Source organism: Esox lucius, chromosome 17 (genome assembly GCF_011004845.1).
Source record: "Esox lucius isolate fEsoLuc1 chromosome 17, fEsoLuc1.pri, whole genome shotgun sequence".
NCBI classification, from domain to species: Eukaryota; Metazoa; Chordata; class Actinopteri; order Esociformes; family Esocidae; genus Esox; species Esox lucius.
Window position 1 is genome coordinate 33466390 of NC_047585.1, and position 19875 is coordinate 33486264.

Here is a 19875-nt window from a genome sequence, read left to right on the forward strand (position 1 = left end):
TTTGTTTTACACAATTCATACATAGAAAATATAAAGTGCTTTTCAAATGAAAACCAAAAAAAAGGCACTGCCCTCAATGCCGTAATGGGCCGTGGTTGGTCAGTCGGCTTTCATGACAAAGCATTCCAAATATTCACAGTGGTCATAATGGGCACAGAGGGTCAGCTGGCTTTTCATACTGCAGGCGAGTGTTAAGGCAATACAATGGGACCGCATTGGCTGTGGCCAGCGTCAGCAGACGTAATCTAGAACAGCAATAGGACCGAGCAGACTTAGATAGGGAGGACCAGGTGGATTGTGGGCAGTGACGGCAGGAGTCGCCAGGCAGGACGTAGACCAACAGTGCAACCAGTTGGAGTTTCATCCTGAACAGAACGAGATTGGCTGAGAGCAGAAGAAAGAGAAAGAGTTAAAGACATGGACCGACTTGAGACCGTTGTCGTTCCTATAGGTCACATGATAATGATCACTAGCCGCTGTATACCCCGAACTCCCAGCTACACTCATTGTCCGGTTTATTTGGGACACTGATCTAGTACCGTGAAGATGGTGTACCTTTTGAACAGGCCACTGAGTGGCGCTACATCCTGCGGTGTAGTTCAATTGACAGTGCGGTGCTTACAACGCTAGGATTGTGGGTTTGATTCCCAACATGGCCACCAAAACAATGTATGAAAGTATGAGAGTATGTAATTATACTCTGGATCAAAATAAAATCAAGAGCAGATCCATTTCTGTTCACTCTGTTAATATGGATTCCCCTATCTGTCATTAAGGCACTCAAGTGCTTTTTGGTCAAGTAGTCCTTGCTCCTCCCTAAACTGTACTGTGGGCATTGAAATCCCCACATCGCCTGTCTCCTAGCTTGACCTTCTACACTCCCAGGGGCCATCAAGTCTAGTCTCTTACATGGGTTCTAAAAGTTCACTATTATCATATTCCCCCCTCCCACGACTTTTCTACCACTACATACTCCTGTTCAACCCCCATCTCCCTCAGGCCTATATGGGATCCGCAGCTTTCTAAAGGTTGCTCACCCTCCCCCTTCCACCCAAAAGAAGGTTGAAGCAATGTATCTTGGAGAAATATCATATCTGCTTCAATCCTCAAGATACTGTTTGAACTTGCCCATTTCACTATCACAATTCTCCCATTCCATTGAAGGATTAACACAAAACATTATTATGAAAGTTAATAGTGAACTGAATTTATATCTTATTGAGGTCATCCTGAACATTATTTAACCTAAGTCCTGTCTTCTCAAGATACTTCACCACTTCTTTGGCAATGATCTTTTGGGTTCTTGGTCTTAGATTGTTATTAATAAAGATGTTAATAAAGATGCAGTCTGGGACATTTGCTGATGCAACATCAAAACAAATTTTCCATTTCAGGCTTGATTTGCAATATATATATATATATATATATATATATATATATATATATATATATATATATATGTATATATATATGCACATATATATATATATATATATATATATATATATATATATATATATATATATATATATATATATGTATATATATATGCACATATATATATATATATATATATATGTGTGTGTGTGCATCTACATGTAAAATCACTACCATACCTTAATTAGCCATGTTAGTTCAAGTTAGAAAGCAAGTGGTTTTGATAATATGGAGCTCACATTGACACAGATTATATAATATATCGTTTTCTGGGACTTATTTTGGCTCAACAGTGCCAGTTTTACAACCAGTGACCAACAACCCTAGAATGCATCTTTAAGTTTCCTTAATTACTATGTAACTGATAATATTACAAAATTATATTATCACCATACTCTGTATTACTTTCTTACTACATGTTAAAGCCTGTGACTTTCTGTCATTTCTTGAGATAAGATTTCATCACAGGAAAGTCTTCCACAATTTGTCTTGGTTGGAACTAAACCATTTGGGCTATAAACGAATAGCTACAGTACACTCTGTTGATGTAGTAACTGTCTAGAAGCACCACCGTTTCTGAGTTATTCCTCTGTGATGCTGAAAGGCTTCAAAGAGTTGATTGAAGTCAGGCATGTCTCTTTCAGTTTTTCAGTAAAGTGTTCCGAGCATGGACATTGGAACATTATCAAATTTGGGTTAGAGAAGACCTCTTCTTTCAATTCCTCTTACCACTATATATTTAAAACATATTATATATATATATATATATATATATATATATATATATATATATATATATATATATATATGTATATAGGTATTTACTTACAGGGGTATAGAAAAAATGCAGTTGCCTATATCAGATTAGCCCAAAAGGAAAATAGTTTAGAGACTCATGTTAATTACCATTTTAATATCACATTCCTAAATGTGACACTGTTCCATGCAAATGCAAGGTCTTACGACTATGGATACAGAAAGGAGAGTTTCTCCAATTCTCCTTCCGCTGCTACACTCCATTCTCATCCACTCCTAACATACCTTCCCATCCATCTCTGCTCCAGTCACAGCCCAGTTTTGCTCAACTTCATCCATGTCAATATTCAAACACTGTGTATTGACTATTTAAATGTTTGCTTCTCAATCGCCAGCAACAACCACCTGCCCTTCTCCTTAACGGCTTGATGCTTGCATGGCTACCTACCATGAAATTGCCTACAAGTAGTTCCTGTGTATCTTCATACTAAACCATCTTGGGTGTTGCTGTGCTGCAGCCTAGAAAGTGAACATTATGGACTTGGGCAGTACCAGAGCACCATCCAGTGGTTCATTTGTGGACAATTTCTCCATTAAGATTTTTCAATCACAAGAGTCAATAACGATTTCTTGGTGAAACATTAAGAATGAGTTCATTAGTATGGAGTGGAAAAGAATACAACATGCTAATTTCTTCCATTAACAGGAAACCATTTACAATACAGGTGACCAGTGATGTTGGCAAGACTCACTGTGTTGAATACAGTCAGGGATTGACTTCATTCAGCACAAAGGAATAGTTTTTCGGTGGGTAACGTATACATAAATTACCCCCTGATCCTATATAACTTTTTTTAATATATATATATATATATATATATATATATATATATATATATATTCATAAGCTCCTTTGGAACACATTCTTAAAAAAATACTAAGTATTTTGACTGAATGTTCTTGCTAATTGTTGACATTCACAATGGTCTGCTGTACTGTCTACAGTTGCTGCTGTCTGACAAACATGGAAGCTCAAGTGGTTGAATTTGTCAGCGAGATAGCAAGGTCCCGGAAAACACAATAAGCCTTCTAGGCATGTTGACATTTGGCAGAACACAACCAAGCCGCCTGCTATATTTGAAATATGTCCTAATAAGCAAGCAAGTGTTTCAAAGGAGATATCAAGTATCTGTATTCCATAGGCCTACACAGATGACCATTATATCCTCTGGGTAACCACTTTAGAATGTCTTATCCCTCCAATCCAGTGTTTAGATCAGATCACCTTACCAATGGAAATAAAAAGTATTCTTCTGGCAGCCTTCTCTTGGTTTTAAATCACACTGTTAGATCCCTTGGTGACTGCCACATTCTTGGCAAAACAGTGGAAGGAAGGTCACCCTGTTGCTTTCTTAAAAATATCTGCCATAAATCTTCAGACAAAGAGGAATGCACTCAATCTGAGCTCTGTGTTTGTTTTTCATGCATGTGTGTAACCTAGTCATGATACATTTCCCACAAAAAATATTAGCGTCTACAAACCCTCCAGGTCTGTCTAAATGCAAAACCTTTTTGGTGGGGGGGACTTGACACATACAAAAATAAAACACAAAATGTTTAAGTTGAAAGGCAAAGGGAAAATCAATCAATTTTGAGGGAGCTGAAATGTAGCAATTGTAAACATTCAATGACTTAAGATGTGCATACACTGGGAGGTTGTGTGATCCCCCTTCGTGTGATTAGCTGGTATGTCCACAGCTGTTGGCCTTGTTGTGTGGAACAATCATCTCTTGGCAACCTCCTCTTTCATTCAAGCTCATCACTGTAGCCATTCTATTTCCTTATAACAATTTAAATGTGCAAGGCCACTGCAACAGTATACCAATGACACTTCAAGACATCCCCACTGCTACATAAGGAGATTCTGTTGTGCTAGTGTTTATATTTGGAGTTTTGATTATTCTTATTCTATGATTTCAGGTGCCATAAAACACAATTTAGGGCCGTACACACAATGTAGTATTATGGACCAGCCAGACCTTTAATCAGGTATTTTCTGGGTTGTACCTCTTCTTCAATCCTCATTCTCTCCTGTTTTATGTACATTACAGTGTGATGTAAAAAGATGTGGACAAAAATCTCTCAGAACCATATTATTTAAGGCCAACAGTTAAATTTATCATTCAAAACAATGACAGCTACTGATCCCCATGATTAGAGGTAAGACAAATGGGATGTGCTATGAAGCAATCACTCATCCACATAAGGTTCAGAGGTTACTGCCAAACCAAGCTAAAATACATGACCAAATTGAGATCAAGTCGTAATCTCCTGAGAGCACTTGTCCCCATATAAAAGAAGGGAAACTACTCCTCCAAGGACAGACAGGGACCCAGCTTGGTGAGTCATTCTCCAACACAGATGCTACATTAGTCTTTCCTTGTTGATTGATAAGAAGCATTTTGAAATGATCAAACTTTAATTGTTACTTATTTGCTCAATTCTTAAACACTGTACATTCAACGCAGCCATTTGATATTGATTTAGGTGATTTAATATTCTACATTTAAAAAACAGTTAAAATGTTTGTTTTATTTATGTTTATTCTGTTTAAAGGCATCCAGAGACCTTCCTTCACTGTAGTTGTCTGACAAGGTAAAGACAATTTCATCTGAATATCTATGTAAAAATATATACATATCAGGGTTTTGAATTCATTTTTTCTTTTTTATTATTAGCTACTAAAACTATATTACTTTTTGGATGTGCCATTAATTTGTATAGCTGCAGTTACAATAGTAACATTCAACAAGGCAGCAGTTCTCAAGCCTGCCCTCAGGGACAGGCCAACATTTCACATTTTTGTTTATCTGATTCACCTAATTCACCTAATCAAGGATATGATAATTAGTTCACAAATTAAATCAGGTGAGCTAGCTCCGAAAAAGTCTGAAAACGTGGAATGGCTGCCGTTCCCCAAGGAGTAGTTTGAGATCCCCTGCCATAAGAGCAGTGTAATGTATCTATGCCGTGCTGCAGTGTAGCCAGTAGTCAGTAGCCAGTAGTCAGTAGCCAGTAGTCAGTAGCCAGTAGTCAGTAGCCAGTAGCCAGGTCATACGTCAATGAAAAGCATGAATGCCCAGCTAACCCCCAGACACATTACTGGGAGTTCAGTTAACTGAAGTTGAATTTTCTGAAATCTGGAGAAAATATAAGTATTAACTCTGTATTTATGGTACCATATTCAGTAATCAGCTAAGCTGTTTAAGTATATTTTGACCACAATCATTTGTAATTATTTTCATCTATTTTTTTTTTCTGCGACATGCTTAACTCAAATGGTTATTCTTTGTACATCACTTTGAAAATTAAGATATTTTTAGGCATACAGAAACTATATTTCATATAGTTATTGCTTGTATTTCTGCATTCTCTATATTTTTTGGGCATCTGATTTTTGTAACCAGCGTTTCAATATATTTCAGGAATAAAGAGCCACCATGGGGGATGCAGAAATGGAATGCTTCGGCCCGGCGGCCATCTTCCTCCGGAAGCCAGAAAAGGAGAGGATTGCGTCCCAGGCTGCTCCCTTTGATGCCAAAACAGCTTACTTTGTGGCTGAGCCCAAAGAGATGTACCTCAAAGGGGTTCTCCAGAGTAAAGAGGGTGGCAAAGCCACTGTCAAAACTCTGTGTGGGAAAGTAAGTGATTAGAATTATCTTTCTTCAATTTTACTCTGTTAGTCCTTACAAGGTGAGATATTCTGGATGTTGTGTTGGGATGTTACATCCCTTGTGTTTCTTTATTCACAGACTATCACTGTAAAAGAGGATGAAATCTACCCCATGAACCCTCCAAAGTATGATAAGATTGAGGACATGGCCATGATGACCCACCTCAACGAGCCCACTGTGCTGTATAACCTTAAAGAGCGCTACGCAGCATGGATGATCTATGTGAGTTTAAAGTAACCAATTATCCCACTGTAGATAAAGGAATGAATGTAGAGCTGATGAACATGATTCTCCTCCGTTACAGACCTACTCTGGGCTGTTCTGTGTCACAGTGAACCCATACAAATGGCTTCCAGTGTACGACTCTGTAGTTGTCAATGCTTACAGAGGCAAAAAGAGAGTAGAGGCCCCACCCCACATCTTCTCCATCTCTGATAATGCCTATCAGTTCATGCTCACTGGTATGTTTAGTTATTGGAGCAGATTTAATTATCTGGAAAGAAAAACTCTAATAATGTCTCATCAACATACTTTAACCATTTATCTTTTGCTCGCTGGCAGATCGTGAAAACCAGTCAATCCTCATCACGTAAGCATTTGTCTATGTAGCATGATGAGTGCATCCACTTTTAGATGCTCATTTTTCAATAAGGTGTCAGAGAATAATAACTGTGCAGTGTTTTTATTTTGAGTTTTTCCTTTCCACAGCGGAGAATCCGGTGCAGGAAAGACTGTCAACACCAAGCGGGTCATCCAGTACTTTGCGACAATCGCAGTGTCTGGTGGCAAGAAAGAACAACAAGCACCAGCTGCTGTTGGCAAAATAAAGGTCTGAATGCAGTGTGATAAATAGTATAGTGTGAAGAGATTGAACTTTTGTGTCTGGAAGGGACCTTGGTACATATGCCTGGGAAAGCAATTTAGCAGATAATCCATTCTGAGACCAGGTTGGATAATCATATCCAGAGCAAGTTACTGAAGAGGGTTATAACTTAACATATTGTCCTGTGGTAAGAATTGAACCCAGAACCCTAGCATTGGAAGTGTTATGCTCTGACCAAGTAAGGCTACATAAAAATAACTATGCACATTGCCCTTCAGCTTCCTGTTGTAGGAGAATTTAACCCTTTTGCATTATATGGTTCAGCATAAAAGTTATCTATGGACCGAAAGAAACTGTAATCTGTGTTTCAGTTTTTTATTCCAACAAAAATTACAAATTTCAGCTATCTTTAGCTACCGCTAGCTAAACAGTTATTCAATGGATGTTGTTAGGTTAGTATGATTTTTTAAATGGAGTTCAATTTAAGTTGGGTATTGCTCACCTGCGTTATTATGTCCAGAGATCTTTAGATAGCGGTGGCTAAAATCAAGTGTGTAATGGCTGTTTAAAAAAATCTGAAACTTGTATATACTATTTTCAGGAAGAGGAACCATCTGACATACATTTTTAAATAGTGAAACTTTATGTAAGTCCATTTTAGTAGATTTGTATATGTTGTTACTGATACTGTATAACTATCATTTCTAGGGGTCGCTGGAGGATCAAATCATTGCAGCTAACCCTCTACTAGAGGCTTATGGTAATGCCAAGACCGTGAGGAATGACAATTCCTCTCGTTTTGTAAGTAATCTTAAAATTCAGCTTTACAGTACAAGCTTGTTGAAATCTTGAAGAGATTTTAACAACATCTTGACTTTTCAGGGTAAATTCATCAGAATCCATTTTGGAACCACTGGAAAGCTGGCTTCAGCCGATATTGAAACTTGTAAGTATAAATATATATTTTAAAATATACTCAATGGTTAAATGTACATGTATGTATATTTGTTATGTCATACAACACTCAAAACCAGTTTTGCTTACCTGTAGATCTGCTGGAGAAGTCTAGAGTAACATTCCAGCTGTCTGCTGAAAGAAGCTATCACATCTTCTATCAACTCATGACTGGACACAAGCCAGAACTGCTGGGTAAGAGACTGTACCAAAATATTCAATTTAATTTGTGCTACAAATAGGTTATTTGTAATATGAATTGTTAACATAACCTCACAAAAATGTGTTCATATTCCAGAGGCCCTTCTGATCACCACCAACCCCTATGACTACCCCATGCTGAGTCAAGGTGAAGTGACCGTCAAGAGTATTAATGATGTGGAGGAGTTCATTGCCACTGACGTAAGGAAATGTCATTTTTTACATCATATTGTTTGGGAGTCATTTTAATATCATGTATTTGCTTCACTTAATCATGCCTTTTTTCCTTTATGCATACTTTAAAAGGCAATGTTTAGAGGATAAGCATTCAAATGTCGATTCCCTGAAAGTAATTTTCGCGTGTGCAATTGTTGCCCACCTCTCCGTTAAATGACAGGAGGCCATTGACATTTTGGGCTTCAATGCTGATGAGAAAATTGGCATCTACAAGCTGACTGGTGCAGTGATGCATCATGGGGCATTGAAGTTCAAGCAGAAGCAACGTGAAGAGCAAGCAGAGCCTGACGGCACTGAGGGTAAATAGAAAAACATAAATGACATAGTGATACTTGATCACTGGTGCTGTCAAACTGTGTACTTTACAGTCATGGAATTAGAATCAAGCAGTTCTAATTCCCCCGGGGATTGAAATGTCAGCTTTAAGATATTTCCTGAGGGTAACATTTTATTTTACATTTCAGTGGCTGATAAAATCTCCTATCTCATGGGCCTGAACTCTGCTGACTTGCTCAAAGCTCTGTGCTACCCCAGAGTGAAGGTCGGGAATGAGATGGTGACCAAGGGACAGACTGTGCCACAGGTTGGCAACTCAGTGATGGCCCTCTGTAAATCGGTCTATGAGAAAATGTTCTTGTGGATGGTCGTCCGTATCAATGAGATGTTGGACACAAAGCAGGCCAGACAATTCTTCATTGGTGTTTTGGACATTGCTGGATTTGAGATCTTTGATGTGAGTGAAAAACAATATTTTTCCTTCAAATTTACTCTGACTGCATGATTTATGCACTGTTTTAAGCAGCTTATTCTTTAATTCAGTTTAACAGCTTGGAGCAGCTTTGTATCAACTTTACCAATGAGAAACTGCAACAGTTTTTCAACCACCATATGTTTGTACTTGAACAAGAAGAATACAAGAAAGAGGGTATTGAATGGGAGTTCATTGACTTTGGAATGGACTTGGCTGCCTGCATTGAGCTTATTGAGAAGGTAATCATTTTTAACAGTTAACTCAATCAGACCAACATTCTTCAATAAAACAAATCTTCAGGTCTAATCACTTAATATGATCCCCTGGTCAACAGCCAATGGGCATCTTCTCCATCCTTGAAGAGGAGTGCATGTTCCCCAAGGCTTCAGACACTACCTTCAAGACAAAGTTGAATGAACAGCATCTTGGCAAAACAGCTGCCTTCCAAAAGCCCAAGCCATGCAAAGGAAAGGAGGCAGGAAAGGAGGCCCACTTTGCCCTGGTGCACTATGCCGGTACAGTGGAATACAACATCACAGGCTGGCTGGACAAGAACAAGGACCCCCTGAACGACTCGGTTGTGCAGCTCTACCAGAAGTCTTCAGTTAAATTGCTGGCTCTGCTCTATGTAGCTCCAGCAGCTGAAGGTAGTGTCCTCAATCTTATCATACTTTGGAGGGTTCGTGGGGAAACACTTTACACTGATTCTTGCATATTTTAAATGCTTCTCATACTGCAATCTGTCTTCTGAATTTACAAACAGAGGGTGCAAGTAAGAAAGGAGGTGGCAAGAAGAAGGGCGGCTCTTTCCAGACGGTGTCTGCCCTGTTCAGGGTGAGCTGATCACAAACAGGGAGAATGTTAGGAGGGAGTAACATTATAACTTGTGACTCTGATTCATGTCACATTTGGTTACGAGAAAGGCTTTGGTTGTGTGCATGGATGTGAAATAGCTTTCTGTTTAACCAAGGGACAAGCAACCGTGGTCCTGGAGAGCCAGAATTTGGATTTAGCAGAACATGAAGACCAGTTGTGTAGTTTTAAGTCAATTGATCGATTTGCTCACTCGTCCACTTCACCAGTTGATTGCATTCGACACATCTATTCCGTCGCGTCAGATGAATTGAAATCTCTAGGTATAGGGTTGCCTACCCCTGTAACCAAAAACTTTTGAGATGAAAAAACTTGAAAATTGTTGAATTAATTATTCCTAACCCTACTACATTTCAGGAAAACTTGGGTAAGCTGATGACCAACTTGAGAAGCACTCATCCGCACTTTGTGCGCTGTCTAATTCCCAATGAATCAAAGACACCAGGTAAGTGCTGAATAGCTGATTCGTAGGAGCTTTTGGTAAATTTAAGTCAGATTTACATTAATGAAAATTAACGAGTGAAACGTTACATTTGTCTTCTAGGTCTGATGGAGAACTTCTTGGTCATCCACCAGTTGAGGTGTAATGGTGTATTGGAAGGTATCAGAATCTGCAGGAAGGGCTTCCCTAGCAGAATCCTCTATGGTGACTTCAAGCAGAGGTAACACAGAGTGTGTTTGAAAATATAGTAATTATTTGGTCACAGACAATGGGACATCCAACACAGCACCAGGTAATTGACTGATGAACTTGAACTACCTTTACTTTCAGATACAAAGTATTGAATGCAAGTGTCATCCCAGAGGGACAGTTCATGGACAACAAGAAGGCTTCAGAGAAGCTCTTGGGGTCCATTAATGTGGACCACACTCAGTACAAGTTTGGGCACACAAAGGTAAACATTATTCTGTAATAATACATTGTTGGTTTGTAACTTCAGTCAAAAGATTGCCATGTAAGACAGTGGAGACTTAGTAAATTAGTATCTTTTTACATCATGTCCTAGAACCTAATCCGTTGCTATAATACAAATGTAATGCTTTAAGGGTGCTAAAATGCTTCTTTAACTTCTGAGTTTAGAATCATTTTTTATAATTTCTGAATTGCAGGTGTTCTTCAAAGCTGGTCTGTTGGGTCTGTTGGAGGAGATGCGAGATGATAAACTGGCTGTTCTGGTTACCATGACTCAGGCTCTTTGCAGAGGTTTCCTCATGAGGAGGGAATATATGAAAATGATAGAGAGGAGGTAAAATAAATATACTTATTAATTTAAACAGAATTGTTATATTTATTTTAATTTACTTCACCCAACAATTATTTTGATTTATTTTTAACAGAGAGTCTATTTTCGCCATCCAATACAACATTCGCTCATTCATGAATGTGAAACACTGGCCATGGATGAAGTTGTATTTCAAGATAAAGCCTCTTCTAAAGAGTGCTGAAACAGAGAAGGAGATGGCACAAATGAAGGAGAACTTCGAAAAAATGAAGGAAGATCTGGCAAAGGCATTAGCCAAGAAGAAAGATCTTGAAGAAAAGATGGTTACTCTACTGCAGGAAAAGAATGACCTGGCGTTACAAGTCGCATCAGTAAGTAGACAAAGTATATTAGTAAAATGTTAAGGCCATACTTTTTATTTCATATTTTATTTATCTAGAACAACTTACTGTAGTCCTAACCTAAGTGCATACGTTTTTGTATTAATTTAGTTACTCTTTGACCAATTAAACTGGCAACAATCACAGTAAGATTTGTTAACCCAAAAGCCTTTGATATTGCAATTAAAACAGCTGAATTGTGCCTAGAAGGGTATAATATGGTAACAATTACATTACTATCATCATAATCCTAGGAAAGTGAGAACCTGAACGATGCTGAGGAAAGGTGTGAAGGGCTGATAAAGAGTAAGATCCAGCTTGAAGCCAAACTCAAAGAGACAGCAGAAAGACTGGAGGATGAGGAGGAGATCAGTGCAGAGCTGACTGCCAAGAAGAGGAAACTGGAGGACGAGTGCTCTGAGCTGAAGAAAGATATTGATGACTTGGAGCTCACCTTGGCCAAAGTGGAGAAAGAGAAACATGCAACCGAAAACAAGGTAATCTATTTTTCAATGCGACTATTCTGCCTCCCTATATAAAGAGAGACGACCATGTTAAATAAAAATAATGTGATTGTACATAGGTTAAAAACCTGGTGGAGGAGATGGCCTCCCAAGATGAAACCATTGCCAAGTTAACTAAGGAGAAGAAATCCCTCCAAGAGGCCCATCAGCAGACCCTTGATGATCTCCAGGCAGAGGAAGACAAAGTCAACACTCTGACCAAAGCCAAAACTAAGCTTGAACAGCAAGTTGATGATGTGAGTAAAACATAATTGAATTTAGTAAGTGGAAATTATTCCTAAGTAGAAGTGCGCTATCACAGTAATGACGGCTCTCTTTTACCACAGCTAGAAGGCTCTCTGGAGCAAGAGAAGAAGCTCCGCATGGACCTGGAAAGAGCGAAAAGAAAGCTTGAAGGAGATCTGAAATTGGCTCAGGAATCCATAATGGATTTGGAAAATGACAGGCAGCAGTCGGAGGAAAAGATTAAGAAGTAAGTAGTTGGCCAATACTGAAAGACTTGTAAGACTTTCTTCAGTTAAAATCCTACAAGTTGTCACCATCCCCTATTTTTATGCTCCAGGAAGGACTTTGAGATAAGCCAGTTTCTTAACAAGGTTGAGGATGAACAGACACTTGGTCTTCAGCTTCAGAAGAAGATTAAGGAACTTCAGGTTAATTTAAGACATTTAACTTGACAAAATGTGTAGAATGTATTACAAATCAGTATTTTAAGTTTACTTGACAAAGGTAAAATATATACATTAATGTTGTTCAGGCCCGTGTTGAGGAGCTTGAAGAAGAGATTGAGGCTGAACGTGCTGCTCGGGCCAAGGTGGAGAAGCAGAGGTCTGATCTCTCCAGGGAACTTGAGGAGATCAGTGAGAGACTTGAGGAAGCTGGAGGAGCAACATCTGCCCAAATTGAGATGAACAAAAAGCGTGAGGCTGAGTTCCAGAAGCTGCGTCGTGATCTTGAAGAGTCCACCCTGCAGCATGAGTCCACGGCTGCTGCTCTCCGTAAGAAGCAGGCCGACACTGTAGCTGAACTGGGAGAACAGATTGACAACCTCCAGCGTGTCAAGCAGAAGCTTGAGAAGGAAAAGAGTGAATACAAAATGGAAATCGACGACCTCTCCAGCAACATGGAATCTATTGCCAAGGCAAAGGTACGAACATAAGATATACAAACATAAGATATACTTCATATTTAAATCTAAAAAGAATGAATGATCAAACAATGTCAATACATATAAAACTTTGTTTTAGGGAAACTATGAGAAAATATGTCGCACTCTTGAGGATCAGATGAGTGAGCTCAAATGCAAGAATGATGAATACGTACGCCAGTTGAATGAAATAGGTGTGGTAAGGGCAAGACTGCAGACAGAGAATGGTGAGTGTGCAAAGAAAAACGATTTACCCACACAAACGTCCTCAATAAACTGTATCCATTAGAAATGTTTCATACGTTGCATCTTTAATCAGGTGAATATGGGCGTCAGCTGGAGGAAAAAGAAGCACTGGTTTCCCAGTTGACCAGGGCCAAGCAGGCTTTCACACAGCAGGTTGATGAACTCAAGAGGCACATTGATGAAGAAGTGAAAGTAGGTGAAATCACTTAATAGGTGTGTGAAAAATAGATGAAATGTCTACAAATGGTTTGGAACAAATTCTAAAGAAAAGTTTATTTCTCTACAAATCAACTGAAAGGCCAAGAATGCCTTGGCCCATTCTGTTCAATCAGCCCGCCATGACTGCGACCTGCTTCGGGAGCAGTTTGAAGAGGAGCAGGAGGCCAAGGCTGAGTTGCAGCGTGCATTGTCTAAAGCCAACGGCGAGGTGGCTCAATGGAGAACCAAATATGAGACTGATGCCATTCAGCGCACTGAGGAGCTAGAGGAGGCCAAGTAATTCAAAACACATTATTACATTTGACCAAAATGCCCACAAAGGCAAAAAATATGAGAGAAAACTGTTTCCATACCTTTACAGGAAAAAGCTTGCCCAGCGTCTGCAAGATGCACAAGAGGCAATTGAGGCAACAAACTCCAAGTGTGCTTCTCTGGAGAAGACCAAGCAGAGATTGTTAGGTGAAGTGGAGGACCTCATGATTGATGTAGAAAGAGCTAATGCTTTGGCTGCCAATCTTGACAAGAAACAAAGGAACTTTGACAAGGTAGAGTACTGTGAAAGACAAGATAGCAAGTACAAATGAAAGAAATCTACCTATTCATTATCTTATTTATTGATTGTTTATTATGCTTCCAGGTTCTGGCAGAATGGAAGCAGAAGTATGAGGAGGGCCAGGCTGAGCTTGAAGGGTCTCTCAAAGAGGCTCGCTCTCTCAGCACTGAACTGTTCAAGATGAAGAACTCCTATGAAGAATGTTTGGACCACCTGGAAACACTGAAGAGAGAGAACAAGAACCTCCAACGTACATTCCAATAATTATACAATAGTTTAACACAGGCTGTATCTGTTTCTTAAAATATTCCAACTAGAGTAAATATTCTTTATAGAATCTAATTCATCATCCTCTTTTGTGAAACTTTAATTTGATGTTTATCAGAGGAAATTGCTGACCTGACTGAACATATCGGTGAAACTGGAAAGACCATCCATGAGCTGGAAAAGGGAAAGAAAACAGTAGAGATTGAGAAGTCTGAATTCCAGACTGCCCTGGAAGAAGCAGAGGTAAGTTAAATTCACTATTTTAAATGTGGAAGGTGAATAAGGTACATTTAAATGTAACATTAAAATAATTCAGCAGACACTCTTTTCCAGAGCGATTTTCTGTTGATTTCTTTTTACTGTACAGTATGTTTTACAATTTGGAACATTGTAATATATTCTTAGTTTTTTAAGTGTAATTGTAATTTAAAGTATATTACTCATCTTTAACTTAATTTTTGTTCAAATTGTTTAGGCCACATTGGAGCATGAGGAATCCAAGATTCTCCGTGTTCAACTAGAGCTAACCCAGGTCAAAAGTGAAATTGACAGGAAACTGGCAGAGAAGGATGAGGAGATAGAACAGATCAAAAGGAACAGCCAGAGGGTGATTGACTCCATGCAGAGCACTCTGGACTCTGAGATCAGGAGCAGGAATGATGCCCTGAGAATCAAGAAGAAGATGGAGGGAGACCTCAATGAGATGGAGATTCAGCTGAGCCATGCAAACCGCCAGGCTGTTGAAAGCCAGAAACAGCTGAGGAACGTACAGGGAATGCTCAAGGTGTGGATTGAAAGATGGACTCAGTAAGGATGTGTATAATTAATAGGATTTCACTAAGTTTGCTTTTTTTGACTACAGGATACTCAGCTGCACCTTGATGATGCTGTCCGTGCTGCAGATGATATGAAAGAGCAGGTAGCCATGGTGGAACGTAGGAATAACCTGATGCTGGCTGAGATTGAAGAACTGAGGGTTGCTTTGGAGCAGACAGAGAGAGGCCGCAAAGTGGCTGAGCAGGAGCTGATTGATGCAACCGAGCGTGCTGGACTGTTGCATTCTCAGAATACCAGCTTGATTAACACTAAGAAAAAGCTGGAGACTGACCTTGCCCAGGTCCAAGGTGAAATGGAAGACATTGTCCAGGAAGCAAGAAATGCAGAGGAGAAGGCCAAGAAGGCTATTACTGATGTGAGTTCTACCCTAATCCGGTATATGATGAAATACACACCTGCTGATTAGTAATATCCCTATAATGATCTACTTGCAATTATATGGCAGGCTGCCATGATGGCAGAGGAGCTGAAGAAGGAACAGGACACCAGTTCTCACCTGGAGAGGATGAAGAAGAACCTGGAGGTCACAGTCAAGGACCTGCAGCATCGTCTGGATGAGGCTGAGAATCTGGCCATGAAGGGTGGAAAGAAACAACTCCAGAAACTGGAGGCTAGGGTAAACTATATAACTTTAATGAAAACTATGAACTTAACTACCAATGACTCCTGGTGACAGGAAACACACTGTAATAAAATGGTGGTAATTAATTTATTTAATTCAAGGTCCGTGAACTGGAGGGTGAAGTTGATGCTGAACAGAGACGTGCAGCTGAAGCTATTAAAGGAGTTCGCAAGTATGAAAGAAGAGTCAAGGAGCTCACCTACCAGGTGAGTTCACCGTCTGAAGAAAAGAAAGAAATATCTATAGAGAACAATTGTTACCCCCTAAAGCACAATCCTTTTGTCCATAGACTGAGGAAGATAAGAAGAATGTAAGCAGGCTCCAGGATCTAGTGGATAAGCTGCAGCTCAAAGTGAAGGCTTATAAGAGACAGTCTGAGGAGGCCGTAAGTACACAGAATTCCTATTATCATATGAATGCCATTGAAATACATTGAAATACATTGCTATAATTATAATTACACTCTGCATGTTACTTTGGTAAAATATTGTAACAAACAGCACACCGAAGCATGGATGTAGGTAAAGACACTTCCATTGCAGATGATTGCATCTAATGATAAGTAAATACACCTACTTCCTCCAGGTCAGATCATATACATTCTTGACATTTCACTTTCTTTCGATTGTTTTGTAATCCCACAGTTCAAGGATCGTTAGTCAGATTGAGAATCTGAGGGAACATTAATACCAAAACAATTCTAGTGAAGTTCCAGATGAAGTAATACCAAGGCATACTGTAGATTAACAACATGGTAGGAAATAATATCCAAGTGTTTGGATATCCTAGTGAGCACAGTTGGATTGGCAATCAGGAAGTGGGAGCTACATCACACCACCCAGACAATACCAAGAAAAGACTGTCCCTGAAAACTCAGCACTCAGAAATAAGACTTTTGAGAAAAGCCACAGACAGGCCAACAACGCTTTGAATGAGCTACAGAGTTGAGTTTTTAGAGTGGAGGAATAGTGCACCAAATGGATAGTGGCAAGAAAAAAAACTGTGTGAGACCCAACTGCAATGTGGGAAAACGTTTTGTTTTCAGATGAGCTCAAGATAGAGCTTTACTCGTAGCACTCAAAGTGCAACGAGTAAAGCATACCAAACACTGCCCATGCCATTCCATGCATCAACATGGTCCCTCTTGTGAAATATGGTTGTGGCAGTAACATGCTTTTGGGTTGCGTCTCATGAGCAAAAAGTAGAATGTTCTACAGTGGCGTGGTCAAAGTCTTGATCTCGATCCCACTGAGAATCTGTAGCTCTATTTAAAAATCCACAAGCGTTTGTCCAACCATCCTGTACAACCTGGAGTAACTCTGTCAAGAAGAAATTACCAAAATCACACTGGGTGCAAATACTTACCAAATGACTTGAAGAGGGAATATTAAAGATATTTACAGTACTACTAGCATAACTCCAAGCAAAAATTATACTTTCTTTTATTCCACAAGTACATATATAGATAATCCCTTTATAATTAGTAACACTAAGGTACACCATGTCAGTATATAGACTTGCTGGTCATTCTGAAGGTAAGTGTAATTCTTTATAATAAGCATGTCAAGGCCTATATAATGAGTTATAATATGACTCACGATATACTGTATACCATGTATATTACATTTGACCACAAGTTACTTTGTCTAACAGGAGGAGCAGTCCAACACTCACCTCTCCAGGTACAGGAAGGTGCAGCATGAGCTGGAGGAAGCTCAGGAGCGTGCTGACATCGCTGAGTCCCAGGTCAACAAGCTGAGAGCCAAGAGCCGTGAAATTGGCAGCAAGGTATGATCCGCTCTCTATGATTTATTCATCTTCTTGCTAATCAACAACATTATGGCTTTTAAAAATGTCATTTGACACATTCCTGTGCTGTAAATTTGTTGTAGCCCAAGGATGCAATGGAGTGATGGAGAAAATGCAACCACGCAGCCTTCTGAAATGTCTACTTAACTAGTAGGTGAATGTGTAACTGGGGTTGTTAAACTGCAGCACTCAATAAAAATAGCTTAGTACAATAATTGCTGTGTGTTTCTTTCACATGTCATATGCTACATCTGAAACCAAGTAAGAGTTCATTACTTTGCAAATGCTTTTTCAAGGTCTAAATGAAGGTTCTTTGTGTTGGCAAGTCCAATACAAAGTTTGAAGAGAACACAAGTTGCAACAATATACAATCTTTTGTAACAGAAAAAACAGCTGTTGTATATACCTCTACACTTAGGAAACAGTATAGATTATAGAAACTGTTCTTCTGACTGGAGTGGAGTTTAAGTTGTAAAACCACCCGAGAAAAATCTGTAATGAGGTTTTATGGGGCAATTAGAAAACAGATTTATTTGCACGCGCAATGAAACGACTGCATCCGCTGCGTGCCCTATCCCTCTCCGGTGCACCACTTCGCCGGCGTACTAACCGCCGGCAGGAGATTGATGGCAGCAGTGCACCCCATACTGGAGAGTAGACACACCTGGTCCTCATCACGAATTAGTTCTGTGTACTTATGGCTTGTTCTCCACCTGCACCCCACGGATTATGACGTTGATATGGTATTGACCGTGAAGGGCTGTACCTTTGCTCTGCTGTATTAAAGACAAGCTAAATTGTGCTTACGTGTTGTTGTCGTTTTGTTGTTTTTCTTTTTTTGCCTCACCTTTAAAGCACACGCTAGCCCACCCTCGCACTTCACATACAAAATCCATCGGAACCATCACTCCTACTGATATTTTCCTCAGGGATAAAAGGCTGGGGTGGGAAACCAGGGAAAAATAAATCAAATTATCAGTGACTACAACTGTTTTCAGATATACCGCCACTGAGTAGAATTTATTATAATGGTAGCTACACATATTTTATATTTATTTTGTATTTACTGTGAACTATATAGGGTAAGATTGGGTAACTACCTAAGAACACTGTCTACCTGCAGACACAAAAATAAAAATGTGGATGTGGATGTTGATTAGGCTTAGACGAATAAACTATAAGGGAACGAATTGGACACAATTTCTAGATATTTAACTAATCAAATGAAATAGCTATAGCCTATAAAAGGCCTATCACAGGCTAATAAGCTGTTTAAACGGCCATGGCAAAAGCCATACAGTTCATAGATTCTATTTGTGGTGGAGGTAAACTTAATTAGAAGGTTTAGTCAGTAAAACACAATGCGTATTGGTGTCAAGTGAAATATTCAAACTTGGTGTGATGTTAATGCGTGGAATAATGATCTCATGTCGAGACGCCAAACTGCCACTCGGCAACAAGCTCAATGACGTTGTGGTTAAAGACACAGCCTCTCACGTGGGAGACCTTCATCACTTCTGATTGCAGGCTGGCTGAACTATACTTTTTTCTGGCTCCTTTTCTGGTTTTAAGAACACTCTCCCCACAGTTTACAAATGGTAATGTAAGTTACAAGACCAATATCAACATATTTCACACATAATCTCCATATAATTTTTCTTTTTAAATGTTTTGAATTGATCACATAAAGATCTATACAATAACTTTTACAAAATATTTTTGTCATTTTATTTTTCATCTTTGAATAAATTAGAATTCAAACAGAGGAGATATGATCAAATGTTAAAAAACAAATGAAAACAGAACCAAAAAGTTATAGGCACAGGTAGTTCCCTAATCGACCGTAATATACGTACTGTATTCGTTGAAATATAATGATTGCAATATGACTACTTGTCGTTGAAAATGTAGTAATAGTTTTACCTTTCATACCACTAGATGACACTGTCCCCCTTGTCTCTTCCAAGTTTTCCAAAACCCATAGCCTCCATCACAATGGAAAAGAACCGAGAATACAGTAACGATGAGTGAATAAGTTTGTTGAGCTGCACAAATCAGGAAATGGCTATAAGAACATCAGGAAATAGCTATAAGGACTGTCCCAGTCCCAAACTTTGATCCTACATAACCGTAAATTGTGTTGCAAAAAAAAAAAGCCATTGCTGTCATCAATCAACAAACTCAAGCATCTGGAATTTGCCAGAAGTTACTGGAACTTTTGATGGGACTGGGACAGACAGACGAAAATAGAGATTTTAGGAAATAATCACCAGAGGTGGGTT

The 19875-nt window shown here is 39.1% G+C and overlaps 1 protein-coding gene across 1 annotated transcript; it reads left to right on the forward strand.

Moving 5' to 3' along the window:
* Positions 1-4559: 4559 nt before the first annotated feature.
* Positions 4560-17808, forward strand: LOC105016875 (myosin heavy chain, fast skeletal muscle). Its single transcript, XM_013138227.3, has 39 exons — positions 4560-4593; positions 4810-4848; positions 5679-5894; positions 6006-6149; positions 6232-6388; positions 6489-6516; positions 6636-6756; positions 7459-7551; positions 7633-7696; positions 7801-7899; positions 8003-8106; positions 8303-8441; positions 8607-8875; positions 8962-9132; positions 9228-9540; positions 9657-9727; positions 10124-10211; positions 10311-10428; positions 10539-10662; positions 10877-11013; positions 11105-11360; positions 11624-11866; positions 11953-12129; positions 12220-12365; positions 12456-12546; positions 12651-13040; positions 13141-13267; positions 13360-13478; positions 13585-13781; positions 13867-14050; positions 14143-14308; positions 14444-14568; positions 14801-15109; positions 15188-15517; positions 15608-15778; positions 15886-15990; positions 16074-16169; positions 17438-17572; positions 17677-17808. Exons 3-39 carry the CDS (start codon positions 5694-5696, stop codon positions 17695-17697), a joined length of 5829 nt encoding a protein of 1942 aa, XP_012993681.2. The 5' UTR covers positions 4560-4593; positions 4810-4848; positions 5679-5693; the 3' UTR covers positions 17698-17808.
* The last annotated feature ends 2067 nt before the right edge of the window (positions 17809-19875 follow it).

Bases quoted from the DNA above. Each gene is read 5' to 3' on its own strand.
- LOC105016875 (XM_013138227.3), top strand. From the start codon at position 5,694: ATGGGGGATGCAGAAATGGAATGCTTCGGCCCGGCGGCCATCTTCCTC. The intron at 9,541-9,656 runs GTAGTGTCCTCA...ATTTACAAACAG, and splicing joins TGTAGCTCCAGCAGCTGAAG to AGGGTGCAAGTAAGAAAGGA. The intron at 13,479-13,584 runs GTAGGTGAAATC...ATCAACTGAAAG, and splicing joins ACATTGATGAAGAAGTGAAA to GCCAAGAATGCCTTGGCCCA.